The sequence below is a fragment of the Solanum lycopersicum genome, chromosome 10, assembly GCF_036512215.1.
Source record: "Solanum lycopersicum chromosome 10, SLM_r2.1".
NCBI lineage: Eukaryota > Viridiplantae > Streptophyta > Magnoliopsida > Solanales > Solanaceae > Solanum > Solanum lycopersicum.
This window is the reverse complement of record NC_090809.1, coordinates 23339787-23363174: the sequence shown is the minus strand read 5'-3', so window position 1 is coordinate 23363174 and position 23388 is coordinate 23339787. Positions and strand designations below refer to the sequence as shown.

General features: G+C 35.1%; 1 protein-coding gene and 1 long non-coding RNA gene across 3 annotated transcripts; both read right to left on the bottom strand.

Moving 5' to 3' along the window:
* Positions 1-2742: 2742 nt before the first annotated feature.
* On the bottom strand, positions 2743-4386 carry LOC138338750 (uncharacterized). The gene is made up of 2 exons (XM_069289838.1): positions 4237-4386; positions 2743-3516 (listed from the first exon to the last, which is right to left on the bottom strand). Exons 1-2 carry the CDS (start codon positions 4384-4386, stop codon positions 2743-2745), a joined length of 924 nt encoding a protein of 307 aa, XP_069145939.1.
* Positions 4387-6893: 2507 nt separating this feature from the next.
* Positions 6894-17170, bottom strand: LOC104649807 (uncharacterized). Of its 2 annotated transcripts, none has more exons than XR_743636.3 (6): positions 16661-17170; positions 13276-13324; positions 11534-11794; positions 10969-11075; positions 7640-7758; positions 6894-7514 (listed from the first exon to the last, which is right to left on the bottom strand). It is a non-coding gene; the product is annotated as an uncharacterized lncRNA (long non-coding RNA). The 2 variants fall into 2 exon arrangements; XR_011212098.1 differs by having other exon boundaries at positions 7640-7768; positions 16661-16913.
* Positions 17171-23388: the final 6218 nt, after the last annotated feature.

Here is a 23388-nt window from a genome sequence, read left to right as displayed (position 1 = left end):
GAATGGGTGGGGTTTTTTAAACGTTAAGAAATTTTAAAAACCCCTAGACGGTTCTGGTCGGGTACGCTTCAATAATTACGTGATGAGTCCCCGACGACTGTACGTCGCAATATTGACGGTTCGTCATTGGTTTCGTCGCATGTGCCCTAGTTTTGAAAATAACTAAAAGACGTACCTGGCACGACGAATTCATGCGACGGTGCATCGCGTTCGTGACGGGCCGTCGATGGGTCCTTCAATGACTACTGCAGAGTTATTTTCTGTAGAATTTCCTGGTGGTATGCCTGCAATTTTAAAAACCCATTAGTAGAAAATGCTATAATTACTAGAAAGAAAACCTATAAGTATTGGGTTGCCGCCCAACAAGCGCCTAATTTAACGTTGCGGCATGACTTAGGACACTTTATTACTTAGATTTCATCAAGATTTTATGCCTCGATCACTTCATTCGCTGATTCACCATGCCCGAATTAATTTTTTATGTGTTGTCCATTCACCTTGAACTGCACACCCTCCTTACTTTCCAACTAAACTGCTCCATGAAAGAATAGTTGGGTAACCAAGTAAGGATTAGTCAATTTGGACTTGAACTTTCCGGGAAATAAGCGCAACCTAGAATTGAATGAAAGCACCAAATCCTCGACCATAAACTCTCATTTTTCAATTTTTAGGTCATGGTACTTCTTAATATTTTATTTGTAGAGGGATGAGCTTTCATAAATTTTCATGTGAAATTCATCGAGTTCATTCAACCTAATTAACCGTTGTTCTGCAGCTTCGCTCCAATCTATTTTCAACTTCTCATAGCCTACATGGCTTTACGCTCTAATTCAACCGGAATATGACAAACTTTCCCATATTCAAGTAAATATGGGGACATACCTATGGGAGTCTTATACGCTGTCCGGTAGGACCAAAGAGCATCATCAATCCTCCTTGACCAATCTGTTCTACTAGCGTTTACTGTTTTTTGAGAATATTTGTTTGATCTACCCATTTGACTCTTCAAGTTGCCCACTAGTTTGAGGATGGTAAGGGTGGACACATTATGGCTAACCGGATATTTTTCCAATAACCCCTTCAATAATCTGTTGCAGAAGTGGGAGCCCCTATCACTAATAATTGCCCTTGGTGTGCCAAAATGAGAGAAGATATTCTTTTTTAAGAACGCAGTGATACTCTTACTTTTATTGTTTGAGAGGGAGATAGCTCCACCCATTTAGATACATAATCTACCTGTACTAAAATATACTTTATTCCATGAGAACGCACAAAAGGACCCATAAAGTCAATACCCCAAACATCAAATAACTCAATAAAAAGAATGGGGTTTAGAGGGAGCTCTTGCTTACTTGAAATGCCGCCATATCTTTGGCATCTGTCACATGCTTGAGCAAACTCATGAGCATCTTGATGAAGAGTTGGCCAATAGTACCCACATTGTAATATCTTATGAGCGGTTTGGATACCATTATGATGTCAACCAACGGGTGAGGAATGGCATGCTTATAAAACAGTCAACATCTCACATTCTGGCACACAATGACGAATAAGCCCGTCGATGCAACTCCTTTATAAATATGATTTATCCCATAAGAACTTCTTCACATCGTACATGAACTTTTTTCTTTGATGAAAGGACAAGTTCGGTGGAATAGTATGACTAGCCTGATAGTTTGCAAAATCTGCGAACCATGGAATCAAGTCTTGTGAGGCAGGCAATTCATGTTCATCGGGGAAAGTATCATCAATATCAGTCTTATCCCCTAACTCTCTCATAACTTAATCTTCTAGTCAAGAAAAGTGATCGGCAACTTATTTTTGGTCCCTTTTCTATCCCTTACTTCAAAGTAAAATTCTTATAGCAGTAATACCCAACGAATTAACATCGGTTTCACATCCTTCTTTTCCATCAAGTATCTCAATGCTGAATGGTCGGTATGCACTACAACTCTAGTACCTAGCAAATAGGAGTGAAATTTTTCAAAAGCAAAGACTACTGCAAGGAGTTCTTGCTCGGTCACTGTGTAGTTCTTGTGAGCTTCATTTAGGGATTTACAAGCATAGTAAATGGGTTTAAGGATTTTGTTCTTTCTTTGTCCCAATACTACACCAAGAGCAACCCTACTAGCATCGCACATAAACTCAAATGGACTGTTCCAATCCGGAGAAATAATGGTAGGTGCAGACACCAATTTTTCTTTTAGCTCACCAAATGGTTTAAGACAGGATTCATCAAAACAAAATTTACAATCTTTCTACAGCAGTTTGCACAATGGATATGCAATCTTTGAAAAATCTTTGATGAATCTACTAAGAAACTGGTATGCCCAAGAAAGCTTCTCACACCTTTTATAGAGATAGGTGGGGAAGTCTCACTATAACCTCGACTTTAGATCGATCAACCTCTATGACCTTTTTTGAAATGCGATGACCCAAAGCAATACCTTCTTTCACCATGAAATGGTATTTTTCCCAATTTAGTACTAAATTGCAGTCTTCACATCTCTTAAGGACCTAAGATAAATTGTTCAATCACCGCTCGAATGAATTACCAACCACAGATAAATCATCCATAAAGACTTGTATAGTATCTTCCACCATGTCGGAAAATATCGACGTCATACATCTCTGAAATGTTGCGGGTACATTGCACAACACAAACGACATTCTTTTGAACGCTAAGGTCCCATATGGACAAGTAAAAGTGGTTTTCTCTGGATCTTCTGGTACAATATAAATCTAATTATGCCCCGAATATCCATCAAGATAATAGTACCACCCTTTTCCGGCAAGTCTATCCAACATCTGATCCATGAAGGGCATAGGAAAATTGTGTTTTTCAGTCCATTCATTTAATTTGAAGTAATCCATACACACCCTCCATCCAATAACTGGTCTCATTGGAACAACTTCATTTTTCTCATTGGGGACCATAATCATTCCCCCTTTCTTAGGTACACACTGAACATGGCATACCAAACTACTATCGGTGATCGGATAGATTACTCCGGCATCCAACCACTTAATGATTTGCTTCTTCACGACCTCTTGCATAGGTGAATTAAAGAGCCTCTGGTGCTCAATACGTGGCTTATGATCGGGCATGGGTTTGATTTTCTGAGAACAAATACCAAGAGGGATCCCAATAATGTTTGCAATAGTCCACCCAATAGATCTTTTGGACATTTTAAGCACTTTCACCAAACTCTCAACTTGTTGTTCATTCAGGTCTGATGCAATGATTACCGGCAAGGTGTCACTATTTCCTAAGCCTTCATACCTTATATGAGGTGGGAGAGCTTTTATTTCTAACTTTGGATCCTCTTTTATAGATGGTTTTGCGGGCGGAGACTCGTGATTCTTCATATTTAACTCATATTTCTTTGGTTTAAACAAAACATCACCATGATCAAGAGTCGCGACTAATGACTCATACTCTTCTATGCAATCGTTATCAAAATTCATTATCATTGCATTTAATGCTTCTACACCTAGACGTTTTTCTATTTGTGTCTTATATATCTCACCAACGTTGTAGGATATAGCAGATACCGATTAGAGCTCACCACTCTGCCTCATAGACCTACAAATGTTAAAGGTCACTTCCTCATTGTTCAACCAAAATTTCATCTGCCGCTTTTCCATATCTACTAAGGCTCTTCCCGTAGCAAGGAATGACCTCCCAAGAATAATGGACACTTCAAAATTGACTTCACAATCAAGAATAACAAAATCTGCCAGAAATATGAATGACTCCAGTTTTACTAGCACATCGTGGAGTATCCCTATAGGCCTTTTTACTGTTCGATCGACAATAAGTAGCTGCATTGCAGTGGGCTTTGGATCACCCAAACCCAACTTTTTGGAAATTGAGAGGGGCATGAGATTTATGCTTGCCCCCAGATCACATAATGCTTTCGCAAAATATAATAGCCCAATTGTACAAGGAATAGTGAACTCACACGGATCTTCCTTATTTTGTACCAGAGATCTTGTAGCAATAGCACTACAATGTTGCCTTCTATCATCATCCTCAAAAGTTACCGATCTTTTCTTTGTAACCAGATCTTTCATAAACTTGGCATAATCGGGCATTTGTTCTAAAGCTTCAACCAAAGGGACATTGATAGAAAGTTGCATCAACATTATTATAAAACACCGATATTCACCATCCTCGGTCTTTTCCACTAACCTTTGAGGAAATGGGGGGGGGGGTATAGGCATGGGAGTTACCTTTTTAGGCACTTCAGCATCTTTTCTAGTGTTATCTTCTACTTCACCATTAACCTCTACCACTTTATCAGTATTTTTTGTCACCTTTTTCTTATTAGACAACATAGGTGGGTCAATGGTTTTCTTACCACCGCGAGTAGTGATTGCCATGCAATGTCCATCATTTTCAGATTTTGGACAGTGTTGCTAGGAAGAATGCCCGGTTGCCGTGTGTTCACAATCGCCGATTATTTGGCCAATTGTAACTCAAGTTTCTCAATTGATATTGCATGAGTATCGACTTTCTGCCCAATACCCACTAAATCATTCCTCAACTCTTTAGTGTGCTCATCACTAGCATCAAACCTCCTCATCATTTTATGCAACATATCCTCAACTCGTTCCATACTACCTCCACCATCCCTAGGAGTAACTTCACAATTTTGAGGAGGAACAAATGGCCCATTCTTGTCATTTCTATTACGATAGTTACCCCTGTGGAAGTTGTTATCTCGGTTGTAATTTCCTTTTAGAACATAATGACCCTCACGGCTATAGTTACCATAGATCCAACCTTGGTTCCCTTGACCTTGGCAACAATTCTCCTTATTAGAGCCTTGGGCTTTCAGTAGGAAAACCCCCGTCAGCTTATTTACCGCATAGGAATCCTCCTCATAATAGCATTCATCATTTGGTGGTGGTGGTTTAGACAAGTAGTTGACTGCATTTATCTTTTTTGCACCCCAGTGACATGTTCTAATACCAACCCATGCTTAGTTCTCATCTAAGCCATCTCTTCACGAATCTCATTTGTGGCTGGGTTGTGTGTTGATTGCACTGCGAAGGTATTTCTCTCAGTATCTGACTTTCTAGTACTCCAAGCTTTATTGTTCCAGGAGATTTTCTCTAACTTTTCAGCAATCTCAGCATATGGACAATCTCCATAAGAACCACCTGCTATAGTATCCAACACCGCTTTATTATTATCATCCTGTCCCCGATAAAAGTATTCCTTCAGTGACTCATCATCTATACGGTGATTGGGGACGCTTCTAAAAAACGAGGTGAATCTATCCCAAGAACTACTAATTGACTCTCGTGGTAGTTCCACAAAGTTGTTCACTCTATCTTTGTGGTTTAGTTTCTTAGACGCATGGTAGCGTGCTAAGAGAACATCCCATGATTGGTTCAAAGTTAAAATTGAGTTATAAGGGAGCTCAGTGAACCACATAGAAGCCTCTCTTGTCAGTGAGAGAGGAATCGCTCTTAGCCCTATTACATCCAAGTCCAAGTAAGGCTTCCCTACACAACTTTTACACACTGCCCTAACCTTAGCTATATGGGCATGTGGATCCTCAGAAGGTAGTCCTGAAAACAAACCTCTGGCAGTGAGCATTTGCATCAGGCTACTAGTTGCCACAAAGGTGTGGCCTGGTGGTAGAGGGGGAAAGGCAAGTGGCCCATTAGAGTCTGCTATATTGTCATAGCCTCTGTAGTATTTTTGGTGCCGTGGAGCGGGATTTTCTCCCCTCTGTTGGTTTTCACCCGGAGAATCGCGTAACAACTTACCATGAACGTCAATCAGAGTGGGATGTTCTGGTTTTGATCATAATTATTAATACCCAAGTTTTGATTCATGTTTTGTAGTGTACGCTCTAATTTTTTATCGTAGGGAAACAAGGGTTCTCTTCCTCTCCGTGTATTTGGCATACAATGAAGATAGTTCAGGAAGAATAAGAAATACATGAAACAAAGTAAAAATAAGAAATTATCGACTAAACTATAGTAATAAGTTAAGTTAATCTAAAATCTACTTTCCCCGGCTGCCCTAAAATTTGATACGCTCAAACATACTTCTCAAATAAGAAGTAAAGCAGTAGTATCAAGTAAAGAACCCAACTAATGAGGTTAGGATCGTTCCTACGAGGAAAATAGTTCATACTTAACTTCAATCTATTATTACTAATTTTTAGTCAATTATTTCCTTGGAAAACAAAGACAATAAAGGGGGGGGGGTTTACTTCTAAATGAATAAAAATAACAAGCTAAATTAAAGGAGATAACTAACAGATTCAAATGTTGGAGTTTAATCAATTAATAAAAGTAACTAGGGTTTACGTGTTCCCTACAGGTTCCTAACTTCATAATTCTAACTATCACAATTCTTTCCTAGTGTCTTGCAAGAAAATTGATAAGTTATGTATTTCTAAATCCTTGGTCCGGCATCTAGAAATTTCACTATGCACCTTGGTCCGGCTACATGTGTTGCTATACTAACCCTTACCTTTACCTCATATTAAGCATTGTATACGATATTTGACTAAGTTATTACCTCGTACCAATCAATACTAGCCTATTAGATAGTATTCACTAACTTTATGTTGATAATTCTTTTCCTATTATCTACCTCCTTGGTCCGGCAAGTAGCATTAAGGCAAGTTCTAACGTCGGCCCTCCGTTAAAAAGACTTCTAAGCGAAAGAATTATCAATACATGCAAGACACTATTCTAGAATTGTTATTTTAGTTAGATTTTATCTTATTATTCGCCCATGGTTCCCACAACCCTAGTTATGGAGTTTAGTTACCCATGGTCATAATCACAATATTTAAATATGTAATATAAAAATTCATGCACATACTTCAATGAGAAAGAATAAAATCCAGAAACTCACTTAATTAATCAAAAAAATCACCAACAGTCAATTACTGAAATTAATCGAAGACTGAATATTCTCCAAAAGTGTAATAATAACCACAAATTCTAATCCCTAAAAGAAGCTAAAATAATCAAGAGTCTAACCCCAAAAACGAGGTTTTTCGAACTATTTATAAAAAACAAAAACCTAATTAAAGAAGGACTCTATTTGCTGAAAATCTGTCAAAATGCGGATGGGTCGACAGACCAGGTGATAGTCGTCGTGGTCACGACGGGTTTTAATGGACTCCGTCGTCTCATACTTTGAAAATTCTTCTGCTGCTCTCTTCATTACCCTTGATGGTAGGTATGACGGATCGTCACAGGCACAATGGTCCGTCGAGGGTCTCCATTCCATAACACTTAAACTCTTGGAATTTAGGTACTGGGACTACTTCTCTGATCTTTATTACAAACCATCAGGATGGAATTTCATTGTTACGACGGTCCATCACGCACTTCGTAGCCCCACACTTTGTCAGACATCCCATCTTCCTTCAGCAGCTTCACTACGAGGCCACCTACGGACCGTCACATTTGTAGGTGGTACTTTTCTGCATTTCTTGCTCAAAAACATCCGCGTTCATCTTTAGAAAGATTTCCTGTAAATAAAGATAAACTTACATAAAAATTAATAGAAAAAGTATTTTGTACACACACTAAACTTAAGGAAAAAACATTAAAAATATCGTGAAATCACGGTATATCAGATAGCTACAAGACTTACAAAATAACTTGACATAGGACATCCTTGAACCTTAAGGATTTCTTTTGTTTGAGCTTGGGAAACACATAAAATCTCCTCAACATAGGGATATCCTTTTAAGCATCCATAACCTACACTTTCTATAAAAAGCTAACGAACAATGGGGTTAGTAGAAGAATGCACAAAGTATTAAAGCCATGCAAAAACATGCATTTAAAAGGAACATTTTTCTTGAAATCATACTTCATGCCTTTTTGAGAAAATATTCATGAAACTTTTATAAAGCACTGTATCATTTTCATAATTCATATAGGAATATTTCAGGATCTAACATAATAAAAAATCATATAATGTATTTAAGATATTTTTTAATCATTTTACAGTAAGCACCTCTTGATTTACAATGAACATTTTTCCCTTAACGCTGAACTTCTTTCTTTTAACCCATTAGCCTCCTAAGAAACCCTATAGTTAATTGGTGCAATGCATATCCTTAAGGAAACCATGCATACAATCTAAACAAGCTTATCATACCATCATAGAAGTATAGTACATTATAGACATATTTAAGTCAAGACTCTAATACACTTTACAGTAAGCTACATCAACTTGCACATATACTAACTTAACTTCACATCAATGCATTATAAAACCTTGCTCAGAACCCCAATCTAAGTCTACTAGTGAAATATACATGTGAATCCCATAAAATAATACATACTTAGTAAACCTATTATTAGAGCACAAGCGCTAAAATCAAATTCATACATCAACATAGCAAGTGAAGACAAATTCATCCAAACTAGGAAAGACCTTCATCAGATAGATCAATTAGGACTCATACCATGCACATCGTTATAGATGGTAGAGAAATACTACAAAGTAATTCACAAGGAACATAAACATAGTCACATGAATTTGTACATTTTCCTAGGACTTCCCTTCGGAGACACTTGTGCAATTCATAGGTGTAGTCACATACCCCCACCTACACTAAGCAACTACCCTTAGGTTATCCTAGTTAGGATCCATACTTTACTTCCATTGTCCATTTTACATTAGGGAAACTATATCCTTAACCAACACTGAGACCATGGGTGCTACATGGAATTTGGTGTTGTACAACCTTACACCAATGGAAGGTTCTCTAATTAGCCAACGAGAACATTAACACATGCTAGCATACTAAGAGAAATAACTTGCTCGATTTTATGTGGCAAGCATAGTTATGGAAGTTGGATGCATTTGTAGAAACCCTTTTTATGCCAAATGGGGCATTATAGTTATCCATAATGAAAAATCACTCTATGCCCTTTTGTCTATGCGGCTAACCACTTCGTGAGGACTATGGTTACCTACCTTACTCAAATGGTAAGGGAAACCACTCAACTTCAAGTTCTCTTGGTTCTAATATAAGTTCCCTTTTATTAAAAACGCTCATTAACATTACTTTTAATTATTACGCTTAGGAGAAATAACTCGTCATATTTAGCTCATAGGTCATAGATCAGAGTTCATCAATATAAATCTTGTGAGAAACCATTTCACATGGACATAGCATATGTAAGCACCTATGAAGTTTAGGGTACACTTGAGCACACCTTTCAAGGATTGACTGGACCATCATACATGTGTGTAGGTGTATATTTATATGTGAGCAAACCTTTCATATAGTACATTATGGTCACACATCTTCATAAATCAATGCATAAGTGTATAGCTGCGACTATATTATCAATCCTTTCATATAAACACGTTAAAAAAAATTCTTAACATATTCATGCACATAGAAAACCAAACCTAGGAACGAATTCTATAAAGGCACACATGTGCATTGCATAGACAAGGTCCCATACCCTTTCCCGTACTAGTACATGTATCAAGTCATCCTAGGTAATAGAATACATAAAATACTTCATAGAAATACACTTTAAATGCATAGTAGTAGACACAATTGCATATGAAAATACCTTTCATTATACACAATGAACCTACACTACTTATAAGAATGCATGAACTGTGAGTGTGCGTATGTTGGTAAACATGATCACATAATTGCTATCAAAAAACATTGAGGCAGCCACCCTCTTAGGACCACAATTCACATTCAAGCATAGACCATACAACACAATTTAGCATAGGAGACAAGCTAACTTCATATTACACTTAAGACTCCTAACCTTAGCTATTCACACTTTCACATTGGGGTACATAGGTAAGGGATCATTAACCAATTATAATCATATAAGGCGGTACCTAATCAAACCCCAACATGGTCTTACATTTACTTGTGACATAAGAAATACAACCTAGATCATAACTAGAATAGGAAAACTAGGCAAAACCTTTTCATAGGGTGATCATCACCAATACAAATTCATTGTATGATTATCTTCTAGGCCATGATTGCATCACATATATATTTACAATAAAGTAATCACCGCCACCATAAGTGGACCATAACACAAAATGTCATAAAAGGCCAATTCTATCAACAATACTATCGAGAAATAGAGAAGTAGAGCAATAAGGCAATTCTTACAAATCATTTAGACTTTATCATCATTGATCAATAAGCCTTTTTCATCAACGATTAATATAAACGGGCAGTGGCTAAATGTGCTTTAATCATAAAAGAAACAATTCACAAGCCACAACAATACAATGCTACAACATAGTACAATACATCACCAATATACTGGAAAGTAGAGATGTTGATAATTAACAAATTTAACTTGATTTAATTATCAATCATATTTCATCAATTATATCAATCTAGGGCTGTAGCAAAAGACATAATAACGTAGTCTAACTCATGCTTCATCACCCCTAGAAGTGAGATCACATTATGTACACAATTTATCAATCTTTAGGCTAAAAGAATGAAGATCAATCTTCCTTAGATTCCCTTAGTTTGATCATGAATGATTAATACCCACAATTCATAAATAACACCAAATAACGCAGTAGCTACAATTTTATTTAAATAAACGAAGCCTTCAATCATGCATTATAGAGTCAATGTTACACTAAATGCCATACTTAACAATATGTAAGAAGTAGAGATTAAGTTCTTCAAGTATCTATCAACATTGGGACAACAAGACATAATTCATCATCATAACACATTATAGGCAGTAGCTAAAGTACATTTAACCCTATAAGAAATCATAATCCTATTACCATAGAGTCGAGATACATTAAATTACATTAATAATTTATAGAAGATAGGAGAACATGAACCAATACAACCAGATCTTCAAGCCTTGGTCCACATTGGATACCTTACATATAATATACATATAATTATTATACATGATAGGAAGTAGATAACAATAAATTTAACATACCTGAATCACATTACACTCCTCCTAGTATAAAGATCATACTAGCCAATACATAGCATAAAACGAGAGTTGGATGGGAGCATCAATTCATAATGCAATTGGATTGAAATCTGCATTACAATCAATACATTATAATAAATTCATAACAAGAAAGACTTTGGGAATATTTTTGATAAAGAACCCATGGCTAGATTAAAGAAGAAATTTGATCATGAAACTTCTTTGAAATTATTAAAAGGAACTCTCTAGATGATAGAGTAACTAGGGATGAAGGATCAACATAGCTTAATGTAGAAGAAAACCTTTAAAACTTGAATAAGAACCCATTGAAATCCAAGCTCTAAGTTGTTCTTGAGCTTGACCTTCAATGGAGGTTATAGAGAGAGTTTGGTTGGGGAAGAATGTCTAAATTTTGTGAATTCAATTGGGATTGGGGTTGTAACGTTTTTGATCACTTAAATCCACCCAAAAATAACAAAATAAACCAAATAGGGTAAGGTTATCACTTGGATTGAATTTCCCATTCACCCCTTTAATGAAACAGTGTTCAGACTGTTGTTGCACTCACCATCGACGCGACAAACGATGCCATGTAGGTCTATCAACGGACCGTACTGTAGGACATTGATTGATTCTGAGGCTTAACAACATCCTAAAGCTTTCACCAGGCTAAGTTTCCATCGATGGAGCATTGGTGGACTGACGAGGCCTCCTTTGGCTCTGTCGATTGACACTACCAAGGTAATGTGTCGACAACCTTTTGGTCCTCCTTGAAGGCTTGCTGTGTGGCACTTGGGGAGTCGTACCAGGGCGTTTCAAATGTAAATACCTTAACATGTCAAGGACCTTCAAAATCAGTTTTGCATAGAAAAATTACACACAACACCTTCAAACATGCTAGGAACACTCAAGACACACACATTCATGTCTCAAACCTAACTTTCAAACTTCTTGGACGTTTGGCCTTTAAACTTCATTAAAAGCCAACATACTTCCTATAAACATTGTTTACAATCATATAAGTACATGATAAGCCAATTACATGCATATAAGCACATGAAAACACCTATGATACCTTTGGTGACTAGTCTGCGAACGTCTTGATTTTTTCTTGATGTTGGACTTTTGAATCACTTCAAATCACTAATAATTACTTTAAAACACATAATTAACATGTTAACAAGATTTTAAGAACAAATTAGTCTCTAGAAACACTAACTCATGTTGGGTGTCTTACACATAGTCAACATTTTCATGTTTAGAGTCCTTTTTATCAATATATCACAATACCTTAGTCATAACCCCAATCCAAATCAAATAGTGCAATGTGAATGTGAATCCCCGTAACCCCACATAAACAAATTAAACTAATAAAGAGGTCATAAGCATTGTCTTTTACCACATAAATAATCATAACAAATGTAGCCAATATCATGCATAACCATTTAGCCTAATCATCATCTATCTCAAGTGAAACAAACATCGTACATATTATATTAGATCAACATCATGTATTTCATATATATATAAATAACTCACCCTATAATTCCCCTCAAGTTGAACTTGTGCATTGTGTATACAAACTCCCATAACCTTACCTACACTAGGTAACACCTCTTGAGTAGTCCTAGCTAGTGTTCATCTTTTTTTTAGTTTCATTCATTTATTTTATCTTACAAAACTTTTCTATAACTGACATAGAACATGTGAGCTAAAATGAAATCTGGTGTCATCCCCTCACACCAAAAAGAGGGCGTCATACTTTCAAAAGGAAGACATCAACGCCTTAATAGCATCTAGTTAGATCAACTAGTTACATCCTATGCGGTCTTCATAGTTAAGGAATATGTAGATTGTTAGTAGAAAACCTTTTTATACTATAAAGAATTGTAGATTCAATCACGTTAGAACATTGAGGGAATCTTCCTCTTTAAGAGACGCCTCTCATGCATATCCTCTCGATGTTATGCTGAATTTCCTTTTTGATATGTATTTAAGTCTTTCTTAAATATAAATTCATAACATATGTCATAGGAGCTAAACCCTCATATAACATGTTAATAGCTCATAGGTTATAAAATGACAAAGTCCTTTCATCACAAACCCAATATAGTGTAAGAACATTAAATTATAGCATAGTCATAAGATATACATAATATTATCTTCAACCCCTCCTAATAGCACAACTATCATCATATCAAAATTATCATATTCATAGCATGATCATCAATTCATAACTTACCATTCATACTTCTATTAATCAACTTTACCAAATATAATCCAACAATACGACAATAACATATTCATTACCTTGAAGGTCTTTTCAGTGGCCTCCAAGAAACCCTTTCAATACTTCTTCCTAAAACAATGAAATTAACCCATCAAAACAACTATCATCATCATGCAACAGTCAATTATGCAATAACATACTCAATTACATCACGTTTAAGCATTAATTAACATATTACAAAAGCTAGGGTTAGGAAAAAAGGGTTAGTCATGGATCATTATTGAATTAGGTCAAAAACCTATATTAATACATCAATTCATTTATAAACATTCATAATCGATCATTATTAATCAATTCTAGTAAAAGTAAGTCTAGTTTAAGTTAACTTACGAATTAAGGTAAAATGTAGAAATTTGGAACAACATTAAAATTCAATTTGAAGGAACCTCTTGGGTAAAGGAGTTTCAAGAGTGAAGAGTTCCCATACCTTGTAAATCCCAAGGATTTGTGATTAAAATCCTTGTTCTTGATCTCTACTTGAAGCTTTGACTTTGTTTTTCAATAAACTCCTTGGTTAAAGAGAGAATCTAGAGAGAAACTGGAGCCTTTAGGGTTTTGGGATTATAAGGTTTAAATGCTTGTTTTATGTCTTAAAATCCTTTAATATACCTTGAGTAAAAATTTTAATACGTCCCATTATTTTAATGGAAGATGGTGGAATTTACAAACAAAACTTAGCTTGGCCATGTTTCTACCAATATGCAGACAATATCAACGCCCATGATTTGTTGTTCTTCAAACTGTGAACGAATCGTCCTGGCACTCCGTCATTTTATTCAGAAAGTGCTCAAATGGATCCAATGCTGCATAACTCTAAGTATGACTCACAAAACGCCATTGACGGGGCATGAGTCTGTTGATGGGGTGACAATTTCTCTCGTGGATTGCTTGCTGCTTTTTGATAAATTTTGGGTCAATTGGTTGGGTCCTTCTCAAGGACCCCTCGGATGGTCATTTGGGAGTCATACCCGGACGTTTTGACCCTTAATACATACTAATATGTATTCGAAGCATGTTTACATGATTTATCATTCATTCGACTAACCTTCCAGACTCCTTGAAAAATCATTTTCACTAGTCTATGGACGTCATGGTCGTTCCTTGTTATATTTACTCTAATACCGTCTAACCAAGTTAATTACTTGAGGTTAGGTCAAAAAACACCATTTTAACTCCATTCACAGCTCTATATTATGTATTGGATTTTCGAGGTACATTATGCCTTCTATTTGTGATTTAGAGAGTTCATGTAGCTGCTTCGAGTACTTTATAACTTGATAAGACTGATAGTTTTGTCACCTGGTTGTTAGTTTGGTTTTTATTCAAATCTATCTGTTTTGGTGATTTAGAACCTTGAATGGTTACTTTTATTAAATGTTCAGGAAGTTGACATCAGAATCAAATTTTGAAGATTCCATCAGCTCCGAAAAAGTGATTTCAGGCTAGTTACAAGGTCGAATCAACTCTCAAGGCTTTCAATGTTATTTTTTATAGCTTGACTAAGTTACTGACATTAAAGTTCAAAAATGAAAATTATTTTTCAAGGGGAGGAGAAATATTACATAAGCAAATAACTTGAGAATATAATAAACAAGGTCAAGTAGAAGAGAAATATTACTTAAGACAATAATTTGAAAATATACTAAAGATGGTCAAGTAGAAAATATATAATCTTATTTAATTTTAGCAAATATATATGTGTTAACTCAAAATGGTTTCCTTTAAGAAATTGAATTTTTGAAACCTTAAAATCAACTTACCAATTAAACAAATAGTGACAGTTAAATTGATAAGGAAATAAAATTTGTGGTGGATATGTCTGACTGGCCAGCTCTTGGGCTGGAATTCAAATTTGGACATATGGCCAGTTTGCATAGGTCCTAAAGAAACTAAGGTAAATTGATTTCTCCATTGGGCTCTAGGCCAATCCTTGAATTTTGTACATGTCCTAATTATAAACACATAATAACAATAATAATGACAAAATGGGCTTAGGCCCAAAGTAACAAAAATACGTCTTTAAAAATAAAAGGTGCGCTTTTAAGTCCATTTATGCTACACTCCAATTAGCGGCACATTATCATGTATTCTTAATATAAACATAATCTTGGAATTTTTTCATTGATTTTTGTGGCTGGCCTACTCAAAAAAGACAAATTTTGGGCCTTGTGGCACAAATTGGAAAATACGTGGAATGGAGAAAGTGTTCCGGGAAGACTGAGATAGATTTACATGCAACAAAATTTATAAGATAAGGATCAATAAGTTATAATGAACAACAAAATTGATTTAACTCCCATACGACAAAAGTAAGTTGTCAAGATCAAAGTAGTTTTTGATACACAGCAAAAAATCCATGATGGGTTTTAATAGGAAAAGAAACAATGGAAATAACATCATATCATTTTACTTTAATTAAGAAGAACAATAGATAACCAAAGAATAACTAACAATTAAAGTACAACAGCATAGTAAAGGAAAAGATAAAGAATAACAAACTATGCAAAATTAAATAGAGAATTACGCACATTTCAATAAACCAAAGGCACCAATGTAGATACATACACCTAAACCTAGTATGATTGGATCACATAATTAATTAAGTTAACCAAAACCAGATAATAAAAAACATAAGGAAGTCACATTTTAACAACTAGAAACAACGAAAAAATATACACATGAAAAAGAAATAAGAAAATTGATATAATAATGAAACGACAAACATAAAAATTGTTAGAATTTTGTTCTAATGACTATCTCTTGACTAAAGAAAAACTCTTCTCGTGTGAAGAGAACGTTTAAATCTAAAAAGTTAAAACTATTATGTTGATCTATGATGGAGGAATAGCATCAAAACAAGTCAAACTACACTTAAGAATAAAAGGTACAATTGAATTTTAACTTCACTTCGGAAAACCAAGCAACCCCAACTTACGAAGGAAAACATATGCGTTCCAGAAATGAAATAACAGCAAACAAATAAGCTAATGTAAAACAAGGTTATGATAAGCTATTAAAATCTCATTAAAAGCCAACATACACACGAAAAAGTCAACATTTAAAATAGAAAAGATTTACCTACAAAATAATAATAGGTTAATAATAGTGGAAATATGCTATTATGGCTTAAAGAAGATAAACATCATAAAAATAACTATGTAGGAGAAAAAACACGCGGTAAAAAATTTGAATGATACAACATTTAAACTCAACATTTAATCAAAATGAATATCAGATTAATCCAAGTTAAATAAAACAAATAAATAATTTATCCTCAAAATGAAAAGAAACCACATCGGAGCCGACAAAATTAAAACAAATCATTTAAACATTTCACATATAGCACTTCATCATTTCTGATTCAAAATAAGAGAGGGGAGGGAGAATCAGTAAAAGAGAACGAACCAATTTTGGGGACCAAACTTGAACTGACTAACTCGATTAGAGCATCTACCACCACTTCGAATTTAAATAACATTGGTGAGATCTGACAATCCATGATAGAAGAAAGAGATATCAAAGATGCAAATCCTTTTGGATTCTAACAGATAATTTTTTTGTTGAAGTTTTGACTCTCTATTCAGGACCGTAAAAAAACTTTTCTCTATAAACTATTGTTTTCTCTACCAAAATTCTATTCAAAAAAATTTCAAATATCTTCACATTAAAAAAAGAGGGGGTTATAATGAAGTAAATTAAGGTTCAATTTTTGTGGAAAAGGATGAGAAACGGATAGGAACAAGGACCAATTAAAATTCAAACCCAAATGTTCATCCAAAACATTAGGAATATGTCAATTCCTTCTGAAATTTCAAAAACTTTCAGAAGGGGAAAGGGATAGGGGGATGATTCTTATAAATTCATTGTACTCGCATCTCGGTGTGGCTCAGGCTCGTTGGTAAAAGGACGACTCATAAGGCTTTAGAACTGAAACGACACTGTAGTACAATGTGCTCCAGCAAAGGAGAAAGATTTGGATAAAGATGCTATGCATAAGCATCTTTTACTCATATTTAGGAATCATTTGGTTGATGTGGATGACTCGAATAGATTTATTTTACCTGCTGCTCGACCTTGATACTACCTGTCTTGTTGTGAACTATGGATAGGACGTTGTGTCCTTACTATAGATTTTGATATTGTACAATTGTTTTTGAAATTGTTTATGGGTCTGTGGGAATACAATAAAAAGGTTAAGTCTAACGAATAATCGGAATGGATAGCTAATGGTTCAAAATGGAGTGGGGTTGGGAATGGAAAAAGGAATTTGAATTAGGTGCTCGATTGATATGGACAACTAATTTATACATGAGCGTTGGAACTTTCCGAAAAATTGGGTTGAGTCTTGGTAAGCTAAAATTTTAATATGGGTTTAAAATGGGGTAAGGAAAGTTGAAGGAACGTCCCTAAACTTAGTATTTTAAATGGTTTAAAGTGATGTAAGAAAAGGTTTATTGTTGCAAATTAAGGATTCGACCAATGATATTCCATCATAGCTAGTTGGTGTTAAAAATAACCAAATTGATATAATTATTTGGTTTTTGTCACAACTTAAATATGACAAATTTATATAATATTAACTAGAGAGCTTATTAATTTAAACCAAAAAAAATTGTTAACTTAATTATAAACTAACAAACTTAATTAGTTAAAATTATAATTTTATCTTATACTAGAATAAATTAATAAAATATTTATCCTAAAATGTGTAAAACCTCTTTAATTGGTGTAACAACCTGAAAATTACTATGTTAAATAATGCTTAAATGTACCTAGAATTCCTAGATAAGACTGGGTTCACACAGCTAGTTACGCGTGGAACCAGACCGTAGAACCTATGTACTAGCCAAGACGACCAACTTTGTGAGTTAGTTGAGCTAAGCAAGGTGGGAACCAAACAAAAAGGGCACCCGAATTATAGAGATTTACCCGTATGAGTTTTTACGGAACTTAAAAAGGGTAATCTTAGATTTGGAGGGTCTAGGGGTAAAATGGTCTTTTCAAGGCCAAGGGTAATATTGTAATTATTCTAAGGAATTAATTAATTTAATTAGAGGAATGGTTCTAGTCTTGTCGACCGGGAATGACCCATTTTGCGATGGAGGTTTTACCCCATTTCGATCCTTGATGGAAGCAACGTTTAGATCGATTAAATTGATTAATATTATCTGATTTTGTAGGGGCATGGTGGTAATTTCACTTACCAATTGAAAAATCAGATTTTTAATAAGTTAAGGAGAAGTCCTAGTTTGACTAATTCTCTACCTAAGTATCCTAATCCTAAGGTACAACTCATTCTCACGTCTCTCTCTACTCCCACCTCACTTACACGATTATTATTCAGTAAAAGAAAAGAACGAAATTAAAAAAAAATAAAGTTCATCAAGAACTTGAACGCTACAACTCAAAAGTAAAGACAATATGAAAATGTAAAGCAAAAAGGGGTTTCTCGACGAGATTGTGCTGACATTTCGGTGGTGAGGTTTGGTTTCTTGAGAATTGGAAGCGTTGAAACAACTGTTGAACGACACTACGGTATGGTTTTTGTTATATCCTCGTCCCTCCTTTCCCAAGAGACTCCTATGTTTCAGTTTAATCTCAATCGAAAACCTAAGGTTGTCCCTGTCCTATGCCCCTGTCACTAGATCCTCTAAAAGAATTGATGCACGCGATTGTATGTCTTCTGGTAGATGATTTTAGGGCTGATTGTGATTACGTATTTTTATGTGTGTTCGGAAATTATGTGAGAAATGATAAAGTATTTCCGAAAATGTGTAATATGTTAACTTATGGGTGCATGTATGTGCCGTGACCTTGGTCTTTGTTTGAAGCCTGAAATTGACATGTTAAATTGTTGTACTTTAGGTGTATGAATATGTTAAAACCCTAATGTTCATACGAGTGCAATGTTGCTGAATTGAGTGCAAAATCTTGATCAAAATAACCACGAAAGTGCACGTAAAGATGCACTAGATGCTACACGAAAATTGTCCTAAATCTAATGTTTAATGGTTGACAAAATGGACTGCAAAAAGGTGATCAAATTTCAAGCTTTTGGAAATTTGGTTTCTCCTAAATGTTGGACATTCTTGAAATTTAAGAAGAAACTAAAATATGTGAGGTTATTAGGGATTGAACCTGAGACCTCACTACATGAAAGCTTAAAAAAAGGTAAATTAAAGAAATGAGGTATAGGGGATTCGAACATGTGTGAGTTGAATGAAAATAAGACATAAATAGAAGTAGTCATGTGGGGTTCAAACCCACAACCTCTTGGACGAACGCAAAAAAGGAGAAATATTATTAAAAATAGCGCAAGGTTGTGGGGGATCGATCCCACATCCTCTCGGTTCAACGAAGAATAATTAAGAAAAAAAATAATTAAATGAAACGTGAGTGTGGGGTTTGGATCTCGGATCCCAAGCTTAGACATTTTAAATTAAGTAAAGAAAAAAAGAAGATAAAAAGAAATGCAAATGTAGGGTTTCGAAATCGAGTCCCAAGCCGAAATGTAAAACCAAACATTAAGTGGAATTATGTGTTGTCCAAGGGATTTAAAATCAGGTTCCCTTGCCCATTTCAGTATTGAACATAAAGCGTACGCAAATAAATGTTTAAGCGAATGCTTCCTATAAGGATCAAAATTGAGATCTTGGCATACTTAAAGAATCCATAAGTCTTGTACCACATAAACATGGGTAAAGAAGAATCACATAAATGAAATATGAATGAAGCCCCATGGCTTTTGTGAATGGACTCATAAGTCCAACATACGTTTATAATGTAAGTGAACCTACAAGTTTATGTGATTAATGAACCTTAGAATGGTTATGTAAGAGTGTGAAACACACTAAAAAGGCCAAGTGCATTGGCATGTGATGAAATGAACAATCACGTAATGGGGTGAGTAATTATGAAGAGCACTTGTGCTAAAGCTAATGAATGTAGTGACAAAATGATAGGAGGCTAATGTTAAAGATGAGAGCGATACCAAATGAGGCTAAGTAAATGTTACCAAAAATAACGTACCTATGAGAGTGTAAAGTTAATGAAGAGACCAGTCTCTATGAACACTATAATGAAAGTATTAAAGTTAATGTATACTTGATACTAATGATGAGATAAAAAATCATCTAATGAGATATGATGACCTCATGCTAAAATCCAATTTCTATGATGTGTGAGATGAATGTAATGGAACTTTATACTGAGCATCAATAGACTAGCTATGAGTTGCGATTCTTTCATTAGGGAAGGCAGAGGTAAAACGTGTAATTCTCATGAGATGAGATTGTCCGTCCACACGGGTAGGGCTCTCGTTAAATCCCCTAGTCTTTGAACCTATGCAGCCAACAGAAGGATCTAGCTGTGTTTTTTACCCTATATACATTAGCATATTTTGGTTTCACTTTGGCCGGTGATTCTACCTCTTTTTTCTTTGGGGTAGACAAAGGATATCATGGAGCTCACATGATCTATGTCGGTTAAAGTTAATGTTCCCAAAGAAAGAACAAGGCCAGCCTCAGTTATGCACAATATGAAATGAATGATATGAAAGGTGTTGGGTTAGGATAATCAAGAAGTGCACTAGTCTCAAGTAATGACAGTAGGTCATTCTTGATCGTTGCACAGTGAACCCGATGTTACTCTTAAACTACATTCTAGGTATAGCTTGTATTGCACTAGTATATCAATGAAAGAAACGAACAAAAATGAAGCATGCTTGAATAAGTAAAGCAGAATTTCTGTTCGCTACAGAAGACTCCGTAGTTGAGGTCCCATATGTGGATCTATCATTTTGGGAAGTCCTAATGTTAAGTCCATGATTCTAAGGTCTCAAGGCATATGAACAAATGATCTGTGGTATAAGTACGTGCTATATGAAATATGTTATCTGTTGTGTATAGTGTGAAAAGAATGATGATGCATGTTACTATGATAGATTGACTATCCTAATCCGATTTGGCAAGTCCATTGACTTGACTTTCCATAACTCATGTCATTAGAAGAGAGCTCTTCTTAATCATGCATGTCCTTGGTGCGTTCTTGCATACACCCATACTTTGTACAAGTGTGTACTAATACAATATAATACTCTACTTTTAGGTGAAACTGTTGGTGGACACTAGAGTTTACAAGACTGCGTTGGAGCTATCCTGACGTGGAGCATTCATCTGGACATTTTAGGCTCTTATGCTTTGGAGTATTCTTATCTTTTATATTCTAGCTTAGATGTAGGCATGAGTTAGTGGAGAGTGTTCCACTAGAGTTTCTTTCTTACTTATTGCAGACGTTGTATTGGTGCAATTTTGGCATGTTTATATTTATGAAGATATGAACTATTTCTTATTCTGCATATCTCAATATTAGATGTTTGCGGTGAACTGATGTGATATACTTCAAAGAGCACAAAACTTTAAAATTTTCTGCTAAAATTAACTTATACGATGTAATGATGACGTATGTAGGCTTGTCTGCGACCTGTGAGAGGTCAATTGCCGGTTTAGACTAGGTTTTAGACCCCTGTCATGACAATTGGTTTTCGGATAAAATGTCTTAATCATCTACATAATTATATGACAAAATTTGAGAAAAATGAAATTTAAGAATCCAATTTTGAGTAGCCATTTTTTTTCTTTACAAATGGGATTTTTGTGCGGACATTAGAAATTATGCCCGAACACAGGCAATATGAGAATTCAGGCAACTTATAGTTTTATATGATTGATTTGATGTACGATTTTGAAATAATTAAAATATCATCCTGATATGAAGCATCCTAAAAATATCATCCTATCAACATATCTCTTAACTTAAGGAATCAGGCTTCTTGTAGTTTGACTCGGATGATTGACATGGAAATTATGTAATATAACCTTCGGTTGGGAAGATTAGAATGTAAGTCAAGTATGAAAAGGATGCTTTCAACCTCTTAGCATGACCGATTCGCGCTTTACACATATAAATAACAAATTACACTGATATAATTTCCGAGGATGTTGGCACATTTTCATTCGGATTTGAAAAGATTCCTCATTTGAAAACTTGAAATTTCAATATGCAAACTGAAACCAAAACCGATAAAACTAGGAAAAATCAGTTTGACTTATTATAAGGGTGTGGGTTAATTGTGTTACGACTCATAAAATGATATGTTGTAAAATAGCCTTAACATTTGGGTAACTGTGACTTTAGATCGATATTTAAGTTGTTTTAGAAACTAACTAGTTACACCATTAATATGAAAAAGGATAAAATAGAGCCTCACATGTGTTTTATGAGATAATGACTTGTTAAAAATGTGATAAACAACTTGTAATAGTTTTTTTTTTGAAGAGGTTGGGGTCAAACGTCAAAGGACGACAAAGTAATCTTGAAACTAGTCTTTTGTGTCCTAGTATGCTTGTCTTGTTTTGGAGTGTCGTTTGGAGTCTAAAATTATGACAGGGGACCCTAGTATCGAGACTGTGATTCTTACAGTGGAATTTTTGGGTCCGACTCCACAAGGACCACCCTTAGGGTTCTTGAGGAAAACCCAAACGTTTGTCAAGAAGCTTTCAAAACAGACCCATTGACGACCATGGTTCACACCTTCGTCAAAAGAGGTGCGTGGATCGACACTCAATCATGGTAGCTTATACACCACTTTGAGGAGCCTCATTCAACGACGATGTACTAGAAGGATGCCTTGTCAACCCATTGACGACCTATCGATGGAGGGAAGTCGATAGCACCTTTAACAATGCTAAATTCACCCCACGTTATAATTAAAGGGTGGACGGTTATTTCACCTATTTTAGGGTATTTTAAGTTACATAAAACATTTAATACTCAAATTATAATTCATCCTTCGAATTAAACCCTTCCCTCTCAAAAAGATTTTCTCTCGAACTCCATTTGACACCAAGCTCATGTTCAATATAGCAGATGTATTTCCAACTGATATCTTCATCATTTTTCATGGTTCTTCAATCGATAAGGTATGTTAAACCTTGATCTTAGGATAATCTTTCATTCAAGGAGTTCTATCAATGATTTTCCAAAGAGTTTCTAAGTTCAAATTTTCCAATTTCCAATCTAAACATGGATTCATTGTTCAACGGTTTACATAATAATTATAATCATAAATTATT